The 24,631-nt window shown below is 39.2% G+C and overlaps 1 protein-coding gene across 1 annotated transcript in view; it reads right to left on the minus strand.

The window, feature by feature from the left end:
• Positions 1–212: 212 nt before the first annotated feature.
• Positions 213–24,631, minus strand: part of GUCY1A1 (guanylate cyclase 1 soluble subunit alpha 1) — a 49,347-nt gene continuing 24,928 nt past the window's right edge. Inside the window, exons 3-10 of the mRNA XM_037497894.2 lie at positions 23,671–24,036; positions 22,885–22,946; positions 19,019–19,077; positions 17,020–17,729; positions 14,902–15,387; positions 10,934–11,077; positions 5,775–5,929; positions 213–3,030 (exon numbers count right to left, since the gene is read on the minus strand). Of these exons, the coding sequence (XP_037353791.1) occupies positions 2,829–3,030; positions 5,775–5,929; positions 10,934–11,077; positions 14,902–15,387; positions 17,020–17,729; positions 19,019–19,077; positions 22,885–22,946; positions 23,671–23,925 (2,073 nt within the window). The 5' untranslated portion in view covers positions 23,926–24,036 and the 3' untranslated portion in view covers positions 213–2,828. The remainder of the gene's footprint in view (positions 3,031–5,774; positions 5,930–10,933; positions 11,078–14,901; positions 15,388–17,019; positions 17,730–19,018; positions 19,078–22,884; positions 22,947–23,670; positions 24,037–24,631) is intronic.

Here is a 24,631-nt window from a genome sequence, read left to right on the forward strand (position 1 = left end):
TTCCTTTCTTTGAATCCTAAAACAATTCTTTATCTTTGAATTCTAAAAACAGCATTATTCATGGCACATTGGAATCAGTAAATAGTTGATGAATAAATAAATGAAAATGGGTAAATGACTCTATTGGTATCTAAATTCACATTGCATTTTCTTGCAAAGTCTGGAGGGAAACAAAGATAAGGCAAAATGGGAAGATACATTTTAGCTCTCTATTTCCCTTTGCTTTTTGATGCAAACATCTTCAAAAAGCTTCAGTGGAACTCTAGGTTTGCTTGAGAAAACCGCATAGAGAGAAAATTTATTTACTACACATAAAACAAGGGGACAAGAGGCATGAATGGCAACAATTAAACCTGAACAGAAGGATCAGTTCCAGAATTCTCAGGAGAAACATGCTAATTGAGAAGCAGACATGAAATACACATTATATGCAGGATACTTAGACTGGCAACGAGAGCCCCCACCTTGTCACACAACTGAGTCCATTCTTTTCTTCATCCTCAGTTCCTGCTTTGGCCCTTAACTTTCTTTGACAACTTACTCTCTAGGGTCTCTACCCTGGCTGCCATCAGTGGTTTGGATCTGAAAATGTCTCCCTAATTGCTACCATCCACGGTGGGTAAGAGAAGGAATGAAAAAGGTTTCTTCAACATTTTTAGCATCAGGTTTGTGGGTTTTGAATGCACCCTACCATGGTGTATGTTTTTCTTGCATCAGGTTCACAAGTTATTCCATAACTTACTTGATGAATCTTAGTAGGCTGGTCTGGGAATCTACAACAGATAATTTAATTTTTCTGAGAAAATATACTTTTTAAGTAACTTTTCATTTAGATAAAATGTAAAATTTATGGAAAAGTTGCAGGAGTAGTATAACTTTTACTCAGAATGCTTTTATTTTTCTCCAGTGGTTCTGTGTGTGTGTGTGTGTGTGTGTGCATGTATGCAGACAAATATACCTCAAATTTTAATTTACAAACCTTTAGAACAGAAATTACTACAAATTTGGGGTCTACTTATTATTTGATAAAGAAATATTATTTTATGCTGTTTACATTTTTAAAATTTCTATTATTTTCCTTATAATAAGGGTTCCCTTCCTGAAAGAAAAAATGTGTTTTTATTTTCCTTTCAAATGCTTTTATTAACCTCATATAATTGTGAGACTATAACTATACTTTCCCGGGCCTATGTTATACCCCAAAAATAACACTAGTAATGACTGAGATATATTCAGTCCTTACAGTAGAGTATCATTTAGTAAGGACAATTATTATAATATCTACAGTAGAAGCCTGTGGAGATTAGAGATCAATTAATTATGATTTTTTTATTCCTGAGGTTACCATGAGTTTAGCTAGGGACTTAACGGAAAAGTTAAGAAATTTAAACTGAGTTACTTCTTATAACCCCAATGAAATTTAGGTGCCTCTAGGGATCTGCTAATACTGATTTAAAAACTATCAAGTCCTCTTTTTTCTTACTTTGAAGTTGAGCTCTAATTTTTAAAGGCAAATCCTTATCCCAAACAAAATTCTGTACATTATTTTGTTCACCAGAGATCTTAAAGTATCATTAAAAATAAAAGTACAAGCTCCAGAATAATGCTTGGGAATTTACATAATGAAATTACAATTTTCTTCATCAATACTAACATCCCATTTTAAAAATGCCATTGAAATGTTTGAACTAGAATTAAAAAAAAAACCACAGATGTGTACTAAAGACAAAAAACTTAGCCTACATACACTCATCAAATTGTTCAACACAAATATTTTTAAAAAGAAGTATCAGCGAAAAGAAAGTCTTATTTTCCGCTTCTGAATGAAGATGTTCTGATAGGAACTTTACATGGCTGAGCATGGCAAAGAGGATGTCTGCTGACAAAAATGGATCTCACTGTGTATGTGAGTGTGAGTACACATGAGCATGTGTATGTGGGTGTGTGGCTGTGTGCATGTAAATGTTTGACTTCTGTACTTCATGGTGTGTTCCCTGGACCTTACTTTATTCACACATTGCTTCTAGTTAAATGAAATTGTAATGATATTACTACATTTTAATACAGGCTAAAAGCCTCTTTTATCCTAAATATTATGACATGAAAATGAATGGATAAGAATTCAATTGCTAATATGAATGAAAATAGTTTTTACCATGTGTAGAATAAAACAATGCCAAACAAAAAGTAGTATATTTATTGTCATGACATGTTACGTTCAGTAGAATATTTTTATAAAATAATCTTCGATATTTACAGAATTATTTCATACTTATATTGCATCTAACCCATAACTGCTTATTTTCTCTTAAAAAGTGCAACAGAAAAACTTATTCTATTTTATGGTCGTATGCTAACAGTTTAATGAAGAAATGTAATAAACTGAAGAGTGGAAAGGTTAAAAGAGCTGATGGTATCAAAGACAGTAATTTCTACTCAAAAGCTTTTTTAAGGCAAGACTATCACAAATACACTTTCATAGCCAAGGCTAGGGATTCTACCAGGGCACGAGAAGGCAGGTGACTCCATCAGGCTACAATTCCTGGTCTATATACAGGTGCTAAACTTTGCAATAGAGAGTGAGTGATCATTATTTAACAAAAGTGGTCCCCAAAAGTCACATTTTGAGGTTTCTTTCATTTTTTTTCACCTAAGTACTGAAGTGAACACATTTTGTCATGTTAAGTGGAAGAAAAGTAGATTGTGACTGAGCTCCTGAAATTTTAATACTGCTCTTTAGCTGTCTGCAAGCCTAAAGTGCTTTTGGAAGTTCCACACAAGCTCAAAGGAGTCAAACCCCAAAAACTAATAATCAGCTAAATGTTCTGCTAATCTATTCCTGAAGCTTTGCCTAAAAAATCGGCATTGCCATCTTCAACATCTTTCTTCTGGAAACACGGTTTTGATGTTGTTCCTTGGTGATAAGCTTCCAGAAAATGACAGATTCCAGGAATTTCACTGGGGAAGTTGGGTGGAAGTTCCTCCCTGGAGCGAGGGGTGAACACAAAGCCAGGGCAGTCTTTGAGTAATCTGGGGAAATTAAAATAAGAATGTTAATATTAAAATTTAATAATGACATAAATGTTTTTCTACTCAAGAAAAGGCAACATAGTTAAATAAATGTTCTTAAGAATATTTAAAAAACAGCTATTTTTGGTATGCTTAGCACAATGTGCCTGATGATGTTAACAATGTCTTTGCATAAAAATCAATTCACAATAATAAGAAAATTCTACCAAATAATGTATTTTCTTCATTAGGGAAAATGACTGTGAAATATTTTTGCAATGATATAAGCTATATAATCTATATAGTAGTGCAACTTCAGCAATGTAAGGAAAGCAAAATAGTCCAAAGTTTAACTATAGCCAAAACAATGCATAAAAATGTTACAGAATAAGGTTTCCTATGTTGAAAGAAATAAAACAAGTCCATTTATCAATTCATCAATTTTGTAAATATTATTGTGAAACGACGATGGTAAGAAATGATGAAAGAGAATTTCTATGGAAGTGAAAATAGTATATATGTGAAGTTTTATATAAATGAAAAAAAGTTCTAATAAGATGAGATTACATTTAGCTTTCTCAATAAAAATTTTATGAATTCTAGGTTAGCAGGACTAAAATGAAATTTAATTAGACATGGGGACACTCTACTTAGTATGCTAGTACTTAAAATAGATTTTCTTCTTAAGTTCATCTGTTCTATCAAATTTTATTTTTTGTTACTACTTTTCCAATTGTGCTGAACTCATTTTAAATCTCAATGCCATTTGTTTCCCTGGCTCTCTGTCCAAGGCAAGCTTAGGCTGGCAGGAGACCAGTGAATGAACGAGAAAGAGGCAGAAAAGGGGATGGCAGACACTGGCAGGATACGGATCAGAGGGGACATTTTAGTCTGGATAACAAGTTTAAACTTTATTCTGGTTTCTCTGGGAAACCAGTGGAGGAGGTTTAATGCAGGAAGGACACAATGTGATTTATGCTTTAGAAAGACAATCTGGCTCTCGCATGGAGGAGGGCTGGTGGGGAGGAAGTGTGCAGGGGAGCAAGGAAGAGGAGAAAAAAGTGAGGACGGTACTAGGGTGAGGTGGGAGAAAGGAGGCTCCACTTGGGGTGTGGTATCGAAGGAGGTGAGAAAAGCTATATTCAGAACACAATTTGTAGGCAGATGAGATGGCCATGAGGGGAGAAAGGGATGATGGTGCTGAGGTTTATGATGTGATGATGTGCAGATGGCAGAGGCATTTTAAGGAAATTCAGCAAGTTTTCCGCATGGGAAATGGAACAGAGTAGTGGGGAGTGTGGGTGAGGAGAAGAATCACTTCTAATAGGATTATTTGATTTCAATATGTCACCTAATTTAATCACCTACTGGAAATGCAAATGGGATGTGAGTCTGTAGCTGATTGAAGAATGAAAGGACAGGTCGGCGGCAAAGAAGGTGAGTCAAAAAGGTTCAGACACAGATGAGACTAAGGGGTAGAGCTTTGGGCTCTAGAATGTTCAAAGGCTTAGCAGGGAAAGAGCACCGAGGAAAGACAATGAGAAAGTGTAGCCGCGGGAAATGAGCATACCAGGTGAGTACGTGGCCCCTCAAACCTAAAGAACATGTTTGAAGGAAGAAGTGTTCAAGCTGTTCTATGGAAGAAGAAGGAACTAGCCATGACTTCAATGGAATAAGAATGACTCTTATAAAACCCACCTCAGTGGGATGCATGGGACAATACTGCTGAGTGAGCTGAACTTGAGAAGGAGGCAAAACAGTAGAGACAGTGAGAATGCACATCCCTGGGAAGGAATTTTTTCTGGAAGGGGCAGCAGAGATAGGGGCAGGTTGCTGAAACAGACTTGGAAGCAAAAAAATCATTCCATCACAGAAATTGAGCATAGAGAGAATGTGATCATTTTCAGAATAAACATTTTTGAGAAAGTGAGAGGAAATAGTGCTGAGAGCAAAACTGGAAGGGATGATATCAAATGAGCAGGGCAGCTCTTCCCAGAGACAGAGGGGAGGCAAGTGCCCTGGGGTAGCTATGCCAACAGATCTGCAGCACGAAGGTGGTGTAGAGACAGGCTCAGCCCTTTATGCTGGGAAATATCAAGTGATGAAGGGAAAGGAAAAGTTGTTGGAGCTTCAAGGAGAAAGAAGTGCTATGAAATAGCTGTCTCTTAGAGTAAAGAGTTAACTTGCTTGGTGGACGGTAGCTACCATATAGTACTGGAAAACTTTTTTGTTGTTATTTAAGGGCATCCATCACAATTTGACTTTTATTTATTTTTAGGTTATAGACAGCAGACATTTATTTCTCATAGTTCTAGAGTCTGGGAAGTCACAATTTGATTTTTGAAACGAGGTAACATTTATACACAGCTGGCATCTAAGTTAAGGGAAGTCTTTGCTGGGGACAGCACCCTGAAAATGTGTGGATTCTGTGCTAATCCTGGGTAGTTAGTGCCAGGATGCACTGCAGTATACTGGTAATATCAAAATACCTGTCAAGGCGTGCAGAACATTAATACATGCTTTGAGAAGACGGGATATGCATCAAGGAGTCAAATTATAGCTATGCTACAAATCTCAGAAGAATCATTCTCATGAAGCTAATGAGTAGCTTAAATAGGTTAAAGTGGGGGTAATAAAAGTTATTGCTTTTTCTTTTTCTTTTATGGTTATCTTAACCAAAAACCAAAAAGTCATGGAGAATGACACAATGGGAGAAAAATGACAATTGCACATACATAAAAATAATTGGTACATGCAGTCAGTACCTGTACGTTGTTGGGCTGACATTGATTTTCCGTGGGACACTGCAGGACTCAAATTTGTTAGCCAAGGTGACGTTGTTCCCAAAAAGGCAGTAACGGGGCATTTTAACACCGACTACTCCAGCAAAAACAGAGCCGGAATGCAACCCGATTCGCATCTGAAACACAAAGTGACATAATGTCCCTAGTCCCTGGTAACACACCTCCCACTTGTCAGGGTGGCGGGAATGCCCAGTCTAAATTATTTCTCCCCCACTCTGCACTCAGCACTCCTCCTGCCTCAAGCCCTCCAGCCAATGTCCTGCTGCTCCTCACATTCAATTGGAAATGACGAGCCAGGATCAGTCCCACTGACTGGCTTCTGTGTGGAAAGACAGACCTCCCCAGGATGTCTGAGCAGGCCTCCCCAGCTCTATCTTTCTGGCATGCAGACTCCTTCCAGATGAAATCAATCAAACAAGGCCCTGTAGGAAATTTGACAACGCTCAACTACCTGAGAGAATGTAACTTGGAGACCCAACTCAGAATTAGGGTTATTACAGAAGTAATCTTTCTCTTTGAATAGTCTATTTATATGGCAGGTCAACATCTAATGACAGAGCATCTGCTCCTTGTCATGTGAATTACTTTCTTCCCACCTTATCTGTGATGCTCCAGGTCCCTGTCCAGTTTTTAAACTCAGAATATATACTCTGATTTTATGTCTTGTTCTCTGTGCCTGGTGGAGGTGGACTCTCTGTCTGCACAAAATTTAATTTTGATTTTTTTCCTTCTACAAATCAGCCTGATGTTAATTGGATAATTCGACCAACCAGAGATGAACCCAGGGGAGTAGGGAGAGATGCCCCCTACTCCGCCATAGTGTATGACATAAATCATCTTTATTTTGCTGATCTTCAATATCTGAAACAGTCTGTGGGCTGTTTATGTGAACCTGTTCTATCCATCAAATGAGACAGACAGAATTTTCAGGAGCTTTTTCCCAAAAAGCTGTCAGAGAGGAGCAAAGAGAACCCTCAGGAAAAGAAATGTGGGCTTCTAGGTATTTTGCTTTGAAAGACCTTTATGCCAAATACTGCCTCTGCTATTCAAATGACTAACAATTAGAGGAAGAAAGTTGTAATATTTAAGCAGAAAATGACAAAGGAAGCTGAAAGCTGGAGTAGCTTAGCCCTGGGTAACAGGGGCTACAGTGCACACACTTCAGTGGAGAGCATATGGACCAGTGCGGAACCGTGTTGGACCACAGATAGAAGAGGCAGTTTGGGGTATTTTGGGGAAGAGTTTAGTTATTCAGAAAGGAATCAATGATCTGGAGAGCCACTGAGACAATATTTTAAACTGGGGTCTTCCAGAAGATATAAAAACTTAAGGACCTTAGAGGTACACAGATTTTTAAATTACTGCTGCAACAAGAAGTTAAAGTAGGGACACTGTCAATGGAAATCAGACATCAAGTTCATTATTTTCAAGTTCTATATACAACTGATGATTTAAAAAATATTAAATAATGCATTTTAAACAAAGGCCAGTACTCAGCAACTTAGATGCAACTTAGAATTCAGAAGACTTTGATTCTGCCTCATTTTATAAGTCATTTCAGTTATCTGCCAATAACTTTCCAGAATCATTTGCTCATACAATGTCAAACCATGCATTTTGCAAAATTTTCCAGCAAAAGCACAGTATTATAAGTCAGGAGGTTTGCATTCTGAACCGAACTCTTCTGATAAGTGGCAGTCTTTCTGCCAGTCTCTTTATTTCCCTTATTTCTTCATCTGTAAAATGCAGGATTGGGTTAATTTTAAAGTCCCTTCTTTGTCACAGTTTCACTTGTATCAACGAAAATCATATGTGATTATCCTCCTTCAGAATATGGTTTTGCACATATCACAAATGAACAATGTAAACAAACAAGAAATGCTGAGAAAAGACTATTGCTGCCTGTAAATGCCAGCAACTACTGTAGCGTTAATGCTGAGAAGGTATTGGCTCTCTTCCGACACTCTTCTGGTTCAACCAGTTTCTGTGCACTCAGCCATTCCAGCTTTTTCTATGGTAAATCTAACCCAGAGTTTTTACTTTCCAAGTTCATAGTCAATATATAAATACAGCCTCCTGAAAAAAGTTCAAACAAGGCAGGTAAGGGAACATCACCCTGCCTGCTCTCCATTCTCCAGCTCTTGGAGCTCATTCTCAGAAACTTTCTCACCAGGGGTCTTTTCAAACACAAGCCTGAGGATAAACTAAATAAAACAAAACCTTTTAGACTCTATGACCAACTAGTGATCACCAGATCACCAGTGAAGGGATGAATGGTAACTGTGTAAAAGAGATGATTATGTGATGATGGATAGAATTTACATCTTCATGAGCAATAAAATGATCCAAAGTTTAAGATTCCTATAATGCTCTGAACAGAAACCTGCTGGAGACTCCTCTGTTTGGTGATCACTGTCACAGAGGACATTTTTTTTAATTAATTAATTTATTTATTTTATTTAAACAAGAACTGGGGTACAGTCCAGATGCATGGGAGGGTGAGAGGGTTCACCAGAGACAGCAGGGGACAGAACAGGCAGACTGACGAAATACCTGCTGAGGGGAGCAGCGGGCGAGACAGCAGAGGTCTGCTTCATCATGTGGGATTCTCACTGGCCGGGATCGAACCCGCGCTGCAGAGGCTGCGGATAGCCTCACAGCGCTGCGTTCAACCGCCTGCGCCACCAGGGGAGGCCCAGAGAGCATTTTTCATCACAAACTCCCGGAACCAGGAAAGGAGGGACACCAGAAGTTTGCCCACGGTCACCTGGCGCTTACTGACTTTCCTTTCTGCTTTCAGTGCTCTGGTTTCTGCCATTAGCTGCCTGCAGCTTCTAAGTCTGGGTTGGTACATGTTAGTGAGGAAATCAGTCAGAATAAGGGACTACATGACTGGTATACATGACAATTTGGAGGGAAAGAGTATAAAAAGAAAAATAAGGGAATATTTCCTGTTTTTTCATTTTGATTCCATGGGATCGGGATAGCAGGGTAAGAAGTGGTAAAAGTTTTTGAAGCCAGATAGACTTGACTCTGACTTATGACCCATGACAGCCCCTCATCCATCAGTGAATGTGGTTCCTCTTCATAATGCTGTTTCACAGATGAAGTGAGACAATGTTTAAGTCCCAACACGCTCCTTCTAATACATTCATATTCTCTCTATATAAAAATACTCCTCACTCCTATGTCTGTGATACTTCATGGGTGGGTCTGAAGGTCATTGGGTCTTTTCCAGGACCGTAAGTTAGTACAAATAAAAAGGTGGTTAATTCTCACTTTACAGGTCATTAAAGCTAAAATGGTACTACCCAGATGATTATCTCTGAAACTACCTATAAATAATTCTTCCATTTATGAAACCAATCTACATTTCTACAAATGAAGGAGTCATCCCACTCAATCCCCCTGCCACAAACATAAGCATCTTAATTACAAAATTCACTTATTTGGAAATAACTGGTTCTATTGTTACTTCATGTATTTTGAGGATTTAATTTGATGCTATAAGTACTAGAGAGAGAGAGAGAGGCATAATTCTCCTATTCAAGAAGAAGTAATAATAGAAATTAAGTCTGGAAAAGTTAGATGCTGTGGTGCTTTTAAAATACAATCACTAATTATTTCACACCCTTCCTGTGGAGACATGGGGTCTAAAGCGGCCTTCCCCTGTACAGGCTTATGATTGTTTTGACGAATAAATAGAATGGAAATGTCCCTGTGTGACTTCTAAGGTTGGGTCCAAAAAGGACATGGGCCACTGGCACATGGGCTTCTATGTGAGAAGTGTCACTGCCAAGAGGCTACTGTGCAGGAACACTATGGCAGCCCCAGAGGAGCCCAACCTTCCAGTAGTACCCCACAAGGATCCAGGCACATATGAGAGGCAGCCATCTTGGAATGGTCCTCTTGCTCCCAGTGGTGCAATCCCAACCATTACAATGCCCTCAGTCATTCAACAATTCCAGCTCATGTCCCAGATAGTGTAGAACAAAGATAATGCATCCTTATTATGCTTCACCCAAATTCCTGAAGCACAGAACACTGGCATAATAAAAGGTTTGTGGTTTTATGCCACTAAAATTAGGGAAGTGTGTCAACAACAATTTGTAACTGGAACAATAGTTGACTTTGAAAATAGCTGAGAAGACTTAGACATATGGCTTCTATTAAGATTGAAGAGAACCAAGGATAATTTTGAGATGTTATAGTTTTGCTTTTTTACATATTTTTTCTTTTGGTATGTTTTATAACATACCAAATAGGATTTTGTATTTATTCAAAGGTCGATTTCCGAAGACCTATTGAGGACTGCTTTAGAAAAATTAAACAGTAGATTCACTACAAGTGGGATGATTCAAGTGTCTATTCATGTTCTGTCTCAAAAACCAATGCCTAATATGTTAATTTATTTTCTCTTCTGCAAGGCATTATTCTGGTATCTGGCTCATCTCGAAGTTTTGGAATGTGATGTGCCTTGGAAAACATTAGTGGGTTAGTAGTCGACATTCACCCTAGTGCAATGTCCTCCCCTGCAGTCTCTGGGAAACAAAAAATTACATATTTCATTCTCTCCTGGCATTTCTAGATGCATTTAGTTTTGGTGAATCACACACATTTGCATGAGCTTTGGAAGTCAGGATTCCTGCCATGATTGCACTTCTGGTGCCTCCAAGGGCAAAACAACCGCAGAGGCCTCTGGGTCTTCTATGTTAAGCTGAACAGGGAGCTCAGTTCCAGTCGCTCATTTTGCGAGCGTCCTGAAATGGGATCACCATGTTGCAGATTCAAATTACAGTAGGCACTGCTCTGCACTGTAGTCAGTGACAGAGACAGCAGCTTTTGGGCAAAGCATTTCCCGACTTCTTGTGGTGTCAGCCTCTAGATATAGAAAAAGCAACAGTTCTGAAGTGTAGTTTTGGGAGCCATTTTCTGGAGCTCAACTACTAGATGGCTTCTTCAATCCTCTCAATGTAAGACTTTTAATACTCCGACGTCCTGCTAAACAAGTTAGAGATTTTTCTCTCTGCAATGAAACCCCAATAATATACCATTCTTTGGATAACAGGTAGTAAGCACGTCCTCTCCTGAGATCTCTGGGCGACATACAGCTGCCTTACCTTGATGGGTTCTCCATGGGGAGACATGACTTCACCAGAGAGCTCCATCATCTTCAGGGCCATCAGCGCTATCTGGACAGCGTGGGTGTCACTTTCTCTGTGCAGTCCCCCCGCCACACAGTATGCATCACCTATGGTCTCCACCTGCACACAATACACCCTCTATATTAAAAGTGAAAGCTCAGGAATACTCACAGCACACATTGTATAGCAGTGTTCATGCTCTGTGGGGAGCCAGAGTAAACCTGATCCTCTCATAAATGGCTTTCCCTTCCAGGAATAGCACAAGTTTGGAGACCTCACATCAGGGCTTAGTGATTTTACATTCTCTCAGCATAAAATTTAGTGTTTAGCACATTCACCAATCAACCAATATGGTATGAATTTTATGTGAGAACATGAAATGGAAAAACTAAGATATTACGATTTTCAGAAGGACTTTGGGGATCCTCATTGCTACTCTGAGTGTCTACATGGGTGTTAACCACATAGTGTAGAACCCAGGATGTCAGCTCAGGAGGGACAATGGGACAGTGGTGCCTGGAGGCTACCACAAATCAAGCTATACAGATTCCATGTATCATGTCATGGTTATTGCTGTGGCCACAGGTGATTGTATCTGTCTGTGATGCTGACTGTAGAAAGCTAACAGTTACTTTTTTAAAAAAAAAGATTTATTTATTTATGCATACAAGAGCTGCGATATAGGTCAGAGGTGTGGGGGATGAGAGGATTCACCAGAGACAGAGTGGGGAGCAGAACAGGCAGACTGACTGAAATACACTGCTGAGGGGAGCAGCAGGCGAGTCAGGATAGGTCTGCTGCACCATGTGGATTGCTCCCTGGCCTGAAGGGTATCAAACTCATGCTGCAGAGGTTGGGGACAGCTTATCAGGTTGTGTCTTAACCCCTCATGCCACCAGGGAGGCCCCACTAATAGTTACTTTAAATCCATGAAATGTTAATAGTTAGCTGCACTTTTCTCCTCTAAATATTTACTGTGACTTGTCAGATCACATCACCCTTCCAATGCAAAGCCTCAGATGTGGCGGGAGGGTGAGGAGAAAGCATGGAAGAAAAGAAGACAACCTTGCAGGGATTCCCCATTTCACACAGGCTGAATGCTGAAGCCTTCAATGCCCTCAGTGTTCTTGACCTGTCTACTAATTCCTGACATTATTTCCTTGCTTTCTCTCTTGTTTGCTTTGTTCCAATCCCACAAATATGCTCACGCTTTCTACTCAAAGTCATACTTCGAATCTTCCTGCAAATAATCACTTGGCCTGTCCTTTGTATCCTTGGGGATCTGCTAAAATGTCACCTTCTAAGAAGCTAGTCCTGACCACTATCCATAAAATAGCAATCATGCCTTGCCCTTTACCCTCTACCTGTTTTATAATAAATAATAAATAAAAGGTTTTCCTTTCCTCCAGAATACTGCACCAACTGGAGCACTATACATTTACTTATTGGTTTATGGTCCTTTTTCCCCCCAGTAGAATACAAGTCCTCTGAGTTTATTTCACTAACGCTTATATCGCCAGTGCCTGGGATGTGTGTTCAATATATTCCATCATTATTCGACAATGAAGAAACAAGGTGGCAGTGCTTCTAGAAGTTTCCCTCAGCAATGAGTGCATGACGTGCTTCACATGGTAGCTAATACATCACAGGTGTTCAATAAATGTTACTACCTGGACTGTCACGCCCCCTGGGAGGTGGTGCCCTCACTCCCAGTTGGTGCCAGTGCCTATTCTCTGGCCTGCAATGGCACCTGGCTGGGTGGGAGTGCAGTCAGCCATCTGTCATGTCCTAGGCAAATCTGGCATTTTCTCCCCCTACATATGAACACATAATTATCATAGGATTTTGCCCACCCATGTTGGCAAATGTTGGATGACCAGCAAAGATCTGCCGAAACAATGAATAAATGAAAATGGAAACAAATGGAAAAATAAGTAAGAGACTCAAAGACAGAAGGTGAAATGAAATCCCCGGTGTGCTCAGGAGCTAATAAATAGGCTTGGAGTAAATAAGCTTGACCCTGCCTTGGAAGGTGTCACACTCCAGCAGCAATGCTTATACCTTCCCTCTATTTCCAGTGTATCCCATGGTTATGCCCCTTCCTGATTATTTACAGCTTCCTCAGGTATTTTCAAGCACAGTCAGAAGTGAAGAGAAAGCGGAAGTAAGGGTGGTATGGAAGGGTCTGGCTGGAAATGCATTGGATTAACCAGGGCCTCTGGGGCATCCATCCTTGGGGAGAAGCAGAGATTGTGAGTACGTGACTCCTGTCTCTTCAGAGCAGTCACAGTGGCTGGCAAAGACACACAGGACTTCCCGCTCATAATTCTGAGAGAGGAGACACGCTCAAGATGGAAACTATCTACAAGTAAATATAGTAAATTCCACAAGAGGCCATCAAGTTTAACTGAAGCCAATTATTTTATCTGTCATATTACATGGCCCTCTTTTTTCCCAAGGGAATCTTAGCTCTGTCTGGAATTTCCTGTTAGAAAATTTAAAAAGGAAGGTTTTACTTCAGGCATCTAGATTGGAACAAAGCAGGGGCTTACGCATTCCCATAAGTAATGATGGTTTCCTCCTTAGTAGCTGATTTATTTCATGTCGGATTAAGCTCTAAAATACCAGATTGCTGTGTGGCAGATTAAGAGATGATTCAAGCCCTATCAATGAGAAACATGTTTTTTTCCTTAATGTGAATATCTGAAAAAAGGCAAACAAAAAAGTTTGAAATTTTAAAGTAATAGGCAGAATGTGAAATCACTTCATTAGTTCTCTTATTGATAAGTTATTTTTCATTATATAAAATACTATTGATAATATTTCTTAAAATAGTTGATTACAAAGGAGCAGACAAAACCAAAACAAAACAAACCCTAGAAACTGGACTAGAACTGAGGCTACCAGAGGGTAGGGAAGGGGTGGAGGTTGGGGGTGGGGGGTGAAAGGGCTGGGGGAGTGGGGGATGGAGGAGCACAAAAAGGAGGGAGGAGGCTCAAGTGGATTGTGGGTGCTTTGGTTGTGGTGTGTTGTGATAAATTACATGTGTGGAGGTGTGAACCTATAATCCTAAATTATACAAAGTTATAAATCAACATTACTTCAATAAACAAAATAAATAACTTTTTATATGGTACAACCACTGTGCATCCCCAGGGTCTGAAATGTCACCTGCTACATCATGGGCACTATTGTCTAATAAAGAACAGATATTATTTACCATAATATTTAACACAGCACTGTTTATGAAAAGTATGGGATATAATTATTCATGCTATGAACTCTGCAGATGGGTACTGCTTCCTGTTTTAGAAATGAGGATGATTATTTAACTTCCTCAGCTTGAAAAGTAAGGTAGAGAGCAAGAATTGAAGACAGGCCCCCATGATTCAGATGCCTCTGCCCTTGCTCTCCATAGTAAAGCCTTAAGTAGTGGCTAGATTTCTGTTAACCAGCTATGAAAACTATCAGGCTATCTCTATACTGAATTAATCTATGTAAAGACAATTTATATAACACTCATGTTTTGTTACTTTTACCTACGACACCAAGGGCAAACTTGCCCTGTATATGTTACATTTTGAAGTATTTCATGCTTCATAATTCACGTAGACTTTCATGGTCAGATGTCCCCAGTTCATTGACTTTTGACTTTTGCCTTTCCATGGTTGCTAAACCCCACCCTCCATGTAGCCCATCACCCCTCCACCCCATTCTATAAGACATTGTGGATATTCTTTCAAGGAATGACAATCTTTGCCTCTGAGCAGATCCAGAGCTATTTCTGGAGACACCCTCCCTCCCCCTGCCATGGCTAACGTCTTGCCTGCTCCAAGATGAGCCTTGCAGGGCCCTAGAGAAAGCCTTTCCTTCGTGCTATTACTCAGGTCCTAGTGGTCCATGCCTTTTGCTTGGGTAGGGCCACGGCCCTGCTCCATCCCTACCTTGTAGACATCCAGCTCTCCGCACTGCTGGTCAAAGCGCGTGTAGAGCGCATTGAGCATGGTGATGACCTGCAGGGGTGAGCACTGCGAGCAGATAGCCGTGAACCCAACGATGTCTGAGAAAAGCATGGTGACATTGCTGAACTTCTTGGCTTGCACAGCTTGCCCTTGCCACAGCTGCTGCGCGACCTCGCAGGGGAAGATAGAGCACAGGAGATCAACGGTCTTCTTCTTCTCCTCCTCCAGGGCTTGGTGGGCTTGCTCGAGGGTGGCCTTCAGCTTGCCCAGCCTCTTCTTCAGGCCATCTTGGGCCCTGGCTTGTTCCCCTATCAAGACCACATCCCTCAGGGCATTGTGGATCGGGATGTCTGAGAGATAGAGCCCTCGCCCTGTGAAATCTTCCAATCTGTCCACACAGGGTGATCCTAAGAACAAGATGGCGCTGGATTCCACAATGTAGATCATTTGGCCTTTGAGGTCCATAACCTGTGGAGCAAAGACAAACAAGTGTTGCCGTTCATTAAGTTGCCAATATCTTTTTGAGCCAAAAGAAGGGAAGAGGAGGTAGATATAGAGATAATCCCTTTGTATTTGAGCTCAATTTTCTCTACCTGCTGACAAAGAGCAATGTGCTCTCTTACAGTTCCAGTTTGAGTTCTAAAACCCATAGAGATCTGAAGAATATAGTGGACTACAGTCTACACGGAAATCATGATTTTCAATGAACAGTGCCCCAAACCCTTGCTTCAGTGCTTTCTTCCTACATGGCAAGCTGATGCGTTTGTTACTGTGCTGCTTCTATAACAGCAGCTGCCAGGAATGACTGTACCAAGGAAGACTCAGGAGAAGTGAGACCTTACGTGATTATCTGGAATCACAAGATTCACTTGCAGGAAGAGGACAGATGTGTCCTCATGTTCACTACAGCACAACCTCAAAAGCACACATCCTTCAAAAAGGGTCTGATTAAATAAAGCAGAGGACAAACACATAATGGGACACCACAAGCCTTTGAAAAGTGAAACAGACCTGTAGCTAGTGTCACAGAAGGATGCCCAGAGTATTTAAAATAAAATTATTGATAGTAATTTCGCTGCTATTAAAAAAGTGTGTAACTAGTGGTTTTGGTTATTTGCATATTTTTAAAAGATTTTTTTAAAAGATTTATTTATTTATTTATACAAGCACTGGGTACAGTCAGAAGGGAGGATGAGAGAATTCAGCAGAGCCAGAGCGGGGAGCAGAGCAGGCAGACCGACGAAATACACAGCTGAGGGGAGCAGTGGGCGCGGCAGGAAAGGTCTGTGCACCATGTGGGACCCTTGCCAGCGGCCAGGAATCAAACGGGCGCTGCAGAGGCTACAGGCAGCTTCGCAGCCCAGTGCTCAACCACTATGTCACCAGGGGAGGCCCTGATTATTTGCATTTTGAAAGTTTTAAGTATTATCTACTTTAAAAACATCTAGCTAGATTATCTTTATCCCAAGGAATAATAAAGCTGGTTTCATTTTGGGGAACAAACAGTGGGTCTGACAATAATGTGTCTAAACATTCAGTGCATCACAGCTTCTATATTAGCTTTGTTTGTACTATCAACTATGATTTAGCAAACTTTCCAAAAGCTAAATAATCACCAAAGTTCTCTACCCTGAAATGACAGAATATTCTGCCAAACACATTCTGTCATGGTTAATCCAACAAGTTATTGATTTTCCATGTCTATTAGATACTGATGAGAAATCCATTATAATGGTCTCCTTAAAGAAACAAGTAGTTATTCTTTCTTCATTGTAGAACAATACTACCTATTAATTAAGTCAGCTATTTGATGACTGACTATATATCTTTATATAATTTACCTAATTCAGTTACAAAATACTCTAAAAGGATTTTTAATGATCGACTATATTCAATGACTATTTGTGAAGTAAATAAGCAAGTGGAAGTATATCACAGAAAATTATATTCTTACATTTATTCAACATTAAAATTATATTAGAATTTTAAACATGTTTCTCTAAATATTTGAAGTGGTACGCATATATTTTTGTCTTTATGTTTCTAAACCCAAAGTATGATAGACTCTATCTCATATTCCAAATACTACACATTCCTTACCCGTGAAGATTTCTTCACCGAGTTGTCCCATCTTCTCACTCGGACCACAAATTGCATATTCAACATCGTCATGATGCCACTAAAGGTTTGGCTGATCTTGGGGGTCAGAATTTCAAAGTACTCTTCAAAATGAGGCTTTCCTTGAAGGTCTCTCCTGCTCATCAGCCTTCGAATGCCATTGCCAAATTGCAAGATTATCATATCTTTGTCAAACATGAAGTGGAATGGAAAGGTCTTACAGAAGAGAGAAGCAGGGATCACCAGTGAGGACTGGGGCTTGCCAGGGGACAGCGAGGGCTTGGTGCTTTTGATGTGAACGGAGTACAACAAACAAGGCTCATTAACAAACTCACTGCAGTCGCTAGGGAAGCAGGAGGGTATTATTGACACTTGCACTTCAGTTTCATACAATATGTGAGCAGCTGCCTTAATGATGCCTGGGAGAATCAGGGACGTGATTTTCTTAGGAAAGAAATAATAAACATTTAAGAAATCCTGATCCTTATCCAGACACAAAATGGATGCATCCTCAAGCCGGCCTCTCTTTTCTGCTTCTTGGCAGTGGCTACTCTGCTTCAGAAGGGTGCTGAAGCTGTTTAAAAAATCTTTGAGGGTTCCTCCAACCACCCCTAGGATGTGTTCATCTTCCTCATAACATATTTTAAAAAGCTCTTCACCGAGAGATTCTTTGACGTTCTCCACTGGAACTCCTGAAAGCACAAAATAGATCTTCTGCCACATCAAATGCACCATCCTGCTCATGTTGTTCTGTTACTGCTATTTTTAACATTGTTTAATTTGATTATTCAGTTTCCTCTATAGCTGGTACAAAAAGTACCAACCAAATTAGCCACCTATATTCAAATGAGCTACAAAGATTAGTGTCTTAAATTCTGACGACTCCACATAAAAATCCCAACTCAGTTAATTAAAAAAAAAAGCACAAGTTTTTATCTCCCTTAAACTTAACTTTACAAGAACAATTGGACTTCCAGGATCAAGTCTGTTTTCAAAAAAGCTTTGGTGTAGTACATTGACAAAAGACTACCCTCTCCCCTCCAGGACCTCCTGCAATATAAGCATCAGACACACAAATTAATTTAAAACCATTGGCTGTGAAATTCGATTTTGTCACTTTTTTGTAGACAGTGCATGACATCATTTTTAAGCAAAATAATTTCGTTGTTTAATGTTACCCGAATGAATATTTGTGTGGAATATTTTATTTACCTTCTCCAACTTCTCCTTCCCTTCCTTTATTCTTGAAACTTTGTTCCAAATTTTCTCACTTGGGTCATAGGAAAAAAAATCAGTGCCCCCTTCACTGTGCAGTTCCAATGTGTGGGGATGGTATTTAGATAGAGCCTGACTCCTAGGAAGGGACTCAGTATAAGTTATCATCACTGCCACCATCATCAGCAGCAACCAAAGATCTAACTTGTTGGTCCATATACTCAAAATTTGAAAAAGATAATGTAACAAAGTTATTCATCTACTTTCTCTGCTGAATTAGTTATTAATATGAGAACACTATTAATCCTTTTGCTAGAATAGCTTGCAGTTTTTGAAAAAAAATCTTATTTTTATTCTCTCTCCTCTCTTATTACCAAATAAAAAAATTCTCTATTTCACTTTGAGTAGACTTTTTGTGCATCAAGAAACAGTTAAAGTCAACAACATAGCACGTAAATGTCTATTAGTCAGTTCCCCATACAGCCTTTTCTGCTTCTCAGCAAATAGGAGAGGAGATGTTTTAGGGCAAATAAAATATAGGAAAGGAAGGAAAAAAGTCATCTTTTATGGTAACAACCCATGATATTGAACACTTTACATTGGAAGAGACAAGAGTATAAATATAAATATTTTAGAAGAAATATTGATAACTATTTTAGTTCTACGGTAAATATTTTCTACAAATAAAAATATTAGTTTATAGATAAATATTAGTTCTACAAATATAATTACTTCTTAATGTACATATACTATAGCAATTTGTTACCTGCTGCAACTGCTTGGTCAACAATTATTTTTTCAAAGTCTTCTCTTTCCAAAGAGTTCCTGAAAATATTGCAATACATTATAAACTGACAATGGGATGTTATCACTTCAGATTACAACATACAGAAATCATGGAAAATAATTTAAATTGCCTTTTCTATACAGGCAACACTTGACGTTCACATTCATAAGAAAAGAGCAGTCACAAGCACAACCCAGAACCAAGTTAGAAAATCCCACAACATGAGAGATAGAGTGTCTCATCATCATTTATGAACCATTACCTTTTAAATTAACTTTACTGAGGTTTACACTAAAAGGTTCATACTGGCAAGGAACCAAGAGTATGAAATGGCCAAGAGGGACTGGAAATAAATCGTCTCAGAATTAATTTTCTGATAACCCAACAAAGAAAAAAAACTATATACTGATGGATTTCACTTTTAAGATTCACGAGTTTTTCCTAAAGCAAATATATATTTTGCCTTTGAATTTTCATTCTATATATTTAACTTTCAGACATCATTACATTAAAATTTTATTCTTGACCTTGTATTAAAAAATCTTTTTTTTAAAGATACGTTTATTTATTTATGATTACAAGAGCTGGGGTACAGGCCAGAGTTTTGGGAGGTGAGAGGATTCACCAGAGACAGAGGGGGGAACAGAATGGGCAGATAGACCAAAATATACTGCTGAGGGGAGCAGCGGGAGAGTCAGTATCTGCTGCACCATGTGGGTAGCTCCCTGGTCAGGGATCGAACTCAAACTGCAAAGGCTGAGGACAGCTTCAAAGTGTTGTGCTCAACCCCTTGCGCCACCAGGGAGGCCCCTAGAAAAAAAATATTCTTTATTCCATTTCTCTACTGGTATCTATAGAGCAGAAGTTGAAAACAACACAATAGAACATGTTAAATTATGAAGGTTTTGGTCATTTCAGTTGGGCAACTTAACTGTTTCTTGGTGATTTCTGATGATGATGACTAATTATGATTCAATTTGCCAAACTACTAAAGCATATTAGAAGATATCCAAGGTTTATTTGTGGTTCAATCTGCCATTACACAAGCCAAGTTTACAAACAGGCATAAGTCTAAAATTTTCAACAGATCTCATAAAGTATGATATCTGTTTCAAAGAGAAAATAAGGAAAATTGCCCAATCCACTACTTTATCACATTAAGGTATATTGCTTATACTTATTTAAAATGCTAGGTACAATAATGTTCTTATTTAAATTGGTTGAGGATCATTATATGGTATTACAGTTTGACTCTAGATATCCCCAAACTCTTTGTTATGTATTTTATATTAATTCATCTTCAGATTTGCCTCTTTTTCCCTCATTAGTGCAACTTCTATTTTTGTTTCTAACAAAAGAGCACAAATGTGGTCAGAGAGCTCTAATTCTGCCAATTCCCAGCACCCATGATAAGGATGTAAGAAAGCTTAGCTGCTCCAAAAAGAACATAGAACAATTCAAACTAAGCTCACTATCAAAACTAAAAAAAAAGGTGAACGCTTGCATGTTCACCAGTGAATGTGTATACATGCACACACTACACACACACACATTCACACACACTATGATGTAATCAAAAGATCCTATAGAATGAAATAAAGCAAAAAATTTTTCCAACCAACTCAGAGAATATACCATAATTGTAAGAGGGTGGTCCCCCAGAAAAGGGGAGGTTACAGGGTTCTTGCCCCACCCAAAATGAGGGTGGAGCTGACCAGGGAGAGAAGAAGCTGCAGAGGAGACTGGAAAGGAAGGAAATAGGATGAAGAGCCAGGAGATCTGGAGGAGGCACATGGAGCTGAGAGACATGTGAAGAAACTGTGCTTGCCTTTTGGTCGTGGACTGTGTGACACAGCTGTGGGTGAGAGACCCATGGGGAGGTGACAATGGCAGATTTTGTCTTGATCTTGATTTTGCACTTTTCCTCCCAGACTTGTCTGGTTGTTTCTGATCCTTTTCTGTGGGTCCCCACTGAAAGGTGCTTTAAGCTTGTGGCAGGCTTTGGGGCCGTGCTCTGGGCCAATCCTGCTTGAGTGGAATTTTACCCACGAGGGGACGGGTAACTTTGGGTGTCTGATTTAGAAACTATATCCTTTGCCTTTCCTGTATTGTTTACTAATTGTATTAAAGTTCCTTCTCACTAAAGTCTCATATGTTTTGTGTTGATGAGGCAGATGGCAGAATCTATTTAGAGCAGGCAGGTTTGCTGGCTCTGGGGTGCCCCCCTCCCCGCCCTGTAACAGATTTGGCGCCCAACAACCGACTCAAAGAATATACCATAATGATGATACTAAAACTCATGCACTTAAAAAAAGGAGAGGCTCGAGAACTTCATTTACGGACAGTTTGTTGTTTAGTATATTCATTTTTGCAAAAAGTAGTTAAGATCTGTTCATCAGTTGGCACACTGAGAGCAGTAGACAGGACAGTTGACTTGCATACAGGAAGATGGAGGTAAAAAAAATCCCAGAAATAGTTTATCTAAGAACTAAAAAATGCAAAGCAGAGAAATACCTTTTAGGATATCAGCAGGGGGTCTATGGAAAACAGGAATCCCTATCTTATTTCAACAACTGAATGATTATCACCAAGACAAATAAAAGGAATGAACAGCTCTTGGGGAAATCAGGCAAGTAGGGTAATAGATTTTTCAAGATTTCCAAATAAAATGAGAGTTGCTTATTTTTTTTTTAATTTCAAGATTTTTTAGAAGTGATATTCTGCTGGGATCACATCCCAACTAAATGTCTGCATCTGACTTAGAAACATTTCAGAGCGCAAAGCCCTGAGAGGAGATTGTGAGTAGGCAGGGCTGCCAAGGACTCAGCAGACAGACATAGCAGCCAGGCTACTGGGACTCGTGGGTGTTTTATCAGCTGACTGAGTATTCAGGTCAGAGGCTTTCTGGAATGCTCTTCATATCACTCCTGTAAACAAAGCTTCTGTCAGAATCATAGATTCACACTCTCTCCTTTTGGATCCATCCATGACCCTTTCTTGCCTTGCCTGCTGCCTGCTTTCTGGGCCACTTAGTCAGCCAGGAAAATTAAGCACAGATAATCCACAGAGCCGATTGTTCACTCAAAAGTAACAGACAGAAGAATGGATTTATAAAATATTGCGGACAATGCTATCATTGGTTTGTCAAACTTCAATTTGATCTCAGTTATTTATTCTATCATTTACAAGTGAAATGATTCATGAGCTTTCAGTAAATCAAAAACAATGTTGCTCAAATTATCCATCAGCAGTAAGTGTGCAAACATCTATCTGAAAAAATGAACTACATAATCAAATTTTCAAGAAATTTCCTTATTTATTAAGTGTCTGTTGAAAGCTCTTTTAAAGAACATTTTAAAGACAAAACACAAGTAAAAAGAATAAAAGGAACTGAAATTCAGTCGGAGCATACCAGCATAACCAAGTTGGTTATGAAAATACTAAAATATTTCCCTAAGGAGTAACAAGCATGCCTTATCTGTTGCTAAATATTTTAGAAATTTTCCCTGAGTAGAGATTATTTCTTATGGGAGCGTGTTAAAAGTCTCATACATGGCAACACATTAAAATCATGGACTGAAAAATTGGAGCTTGAAATTCAGTTCTGCCTTTCCCTGATGTGCTATAAGATGCTTAACATTTATATAAACCCAGGTTAAGGGATGTATAAAATGTGAAAAAGAAGTACACTTTCTTCCAGTTTAGTAGCGGCTAAAACACGAGTCCAGCATCTGGCATACCACAATGAATCAAAAAGCACTGATACTTTGAGTAAATGTTGGCTATTAGTAACAGTATTAGTGAGGCTTACAGGAGGTCTACATAACTGAAATGGATCAATTTACCTGTTTTCTTTTATTTTGTGTCTTGCCAATGTTCTTTGAAGAGCGAGGTTCAACCGCTCAAACTGAAAATTGAAAAGAAAAGTTGTAAATATTCCCTGAAAAGTTAATTCGAGGTAAATATTTAAGATTCATCCTGAAAGCTTCTTAAGAAGCAGCAGAAATGTTAATGATAAGTGTGGTAAATTCACACTTTGGAAACAAGGTCTGGTTTTCTATGGATTTTTTCAAACATGGGAAGAAATAGTGAGCTGACAGTCATCTGAGTTTGCATGTGGGTTATGGCCACAACTGGGTGGTCTCTCTGACAGCTGTGAAACAAGGTCAGGCTGAGCTGGATCCCAAATAGAAGACTCCGTTTTGGCAATGTCGGGTCATCCATGACAGAATCATGAGCATTCACTTCCTCTGAGTCAAGAAGTCCCTTTGGATGCTCTGCCAATATTTCCATCTCAGTGTGGCACAAGCAAGGGCTCTGGATTACTCACTAAAACTCTAGGGAAAAGATGCTGCTATTCTTTCCATTTTAAGATAAGGAAGCTGAGGCTAAGAGGAGTTAAATAGTTGCCCAAAGTCATAAAGTCCATTAACATGGAGGATCCTTCTGGAAAGAATTCAGAATCTTGAGCATTTTAAGATTAAATACAATGATTCTTAAAAAAAAAAAAAAAGACCTGTCTTTATGTTTCCAGGAATAGTCCACACTTACAATAATCTTGAAAGTGAGAGCAAAACCTTCTTTTACAGTTTTCCAAATATCAGTAAAAACTCCAAAGGGCAAGCACTCACCTCTGGGAAAATCAGTTTGCAAATACTCTCTGCCAAAGTGTGGAGATAGACTCGGCTCCGACTGGTCTTCCTCTGAGGAAGGCTTCCTTGGGCATTCTTCTCAGGCAGGTCCTGACAGATGGGGACAGTTGCTTCACAGCTCTCCAAGCTTCCTGCTACTTCTTCTGAGGACTCCTTAGGGACCTGCCCTGGTGCCATTAAGGAAAACGGGCAGTCTCCAGTAATCTTGAGATCCTTTAGCTTCGTGCAGAACATGGTGGCAGTGGTATCTCCTGAAGCAGGTATCCTCCTGGGGAGCTGATCTTATGTGGGACTGACAAGTGGAAGGCACCCTCAGATCAAGGACACTGCAGACGTAGGTTGACCCTGAACAGTGGGAAGAACAGGAAGAGGTGTGATTTTATATGCCTATGACAACAGGAAAAGACAGGCGAGAGAAAGGAAAGAGCAGCCATGTCATTTTCAAGGAAGAAAACAATTCTGGAGCAAAGGTCAATTATAAAATGGATGGCACTTTCGAAAAGATCTTTATTTAATATGTATTATTTTGGTAGACTGGCAAAATGCTTGCTTTTAGCATTTTTCAAATGGAGTATAGTTTTGTCCAAAATATCTTTAATCTAAAATATTGATTTTCATTTTTATAACCCATTTGGTCTGACTTGAGTCCTCATAGTAGAACACTATGGTTTTATGACAGAAGCTAAGTTTAAAGCTATGTTGTATCAGTGTTACAATGACTACATTCTCATTCTGATTTTTTTTCCTGAAAAAAAAAAAAAAAACAACAGAAGAGCATAGACCAATGTCTCCCAAACATACTTACAGGATATATATATGATGCACGTGTGTGCATACGATGTTCAAGTCTATTTTTTCAGACCTGAAGCACTGGCTTTCAGATAAAAAAATTAAATTGAACTGATAACCATAAAAAAGGATTCTTCTCTATAAACAAAAA

This window comes from Talpa occidentalis, unplaced genomic scaffold (genome assembly GCF_014898055.3).
Source record: "Talpa occidentalis isolate TD23 unplaced genomic scaffold, MPIMG_talOcc4v2.1 talOcc4.8, whole genome shotgun sequence".
Classification (NCBI taxonomy): domain Eukaryota; kingdom Metazoa; phylum Chordata; class Mammalia; order Eulipotyphla; family Talpidae; genus Talpa; species Talpa occidentalis.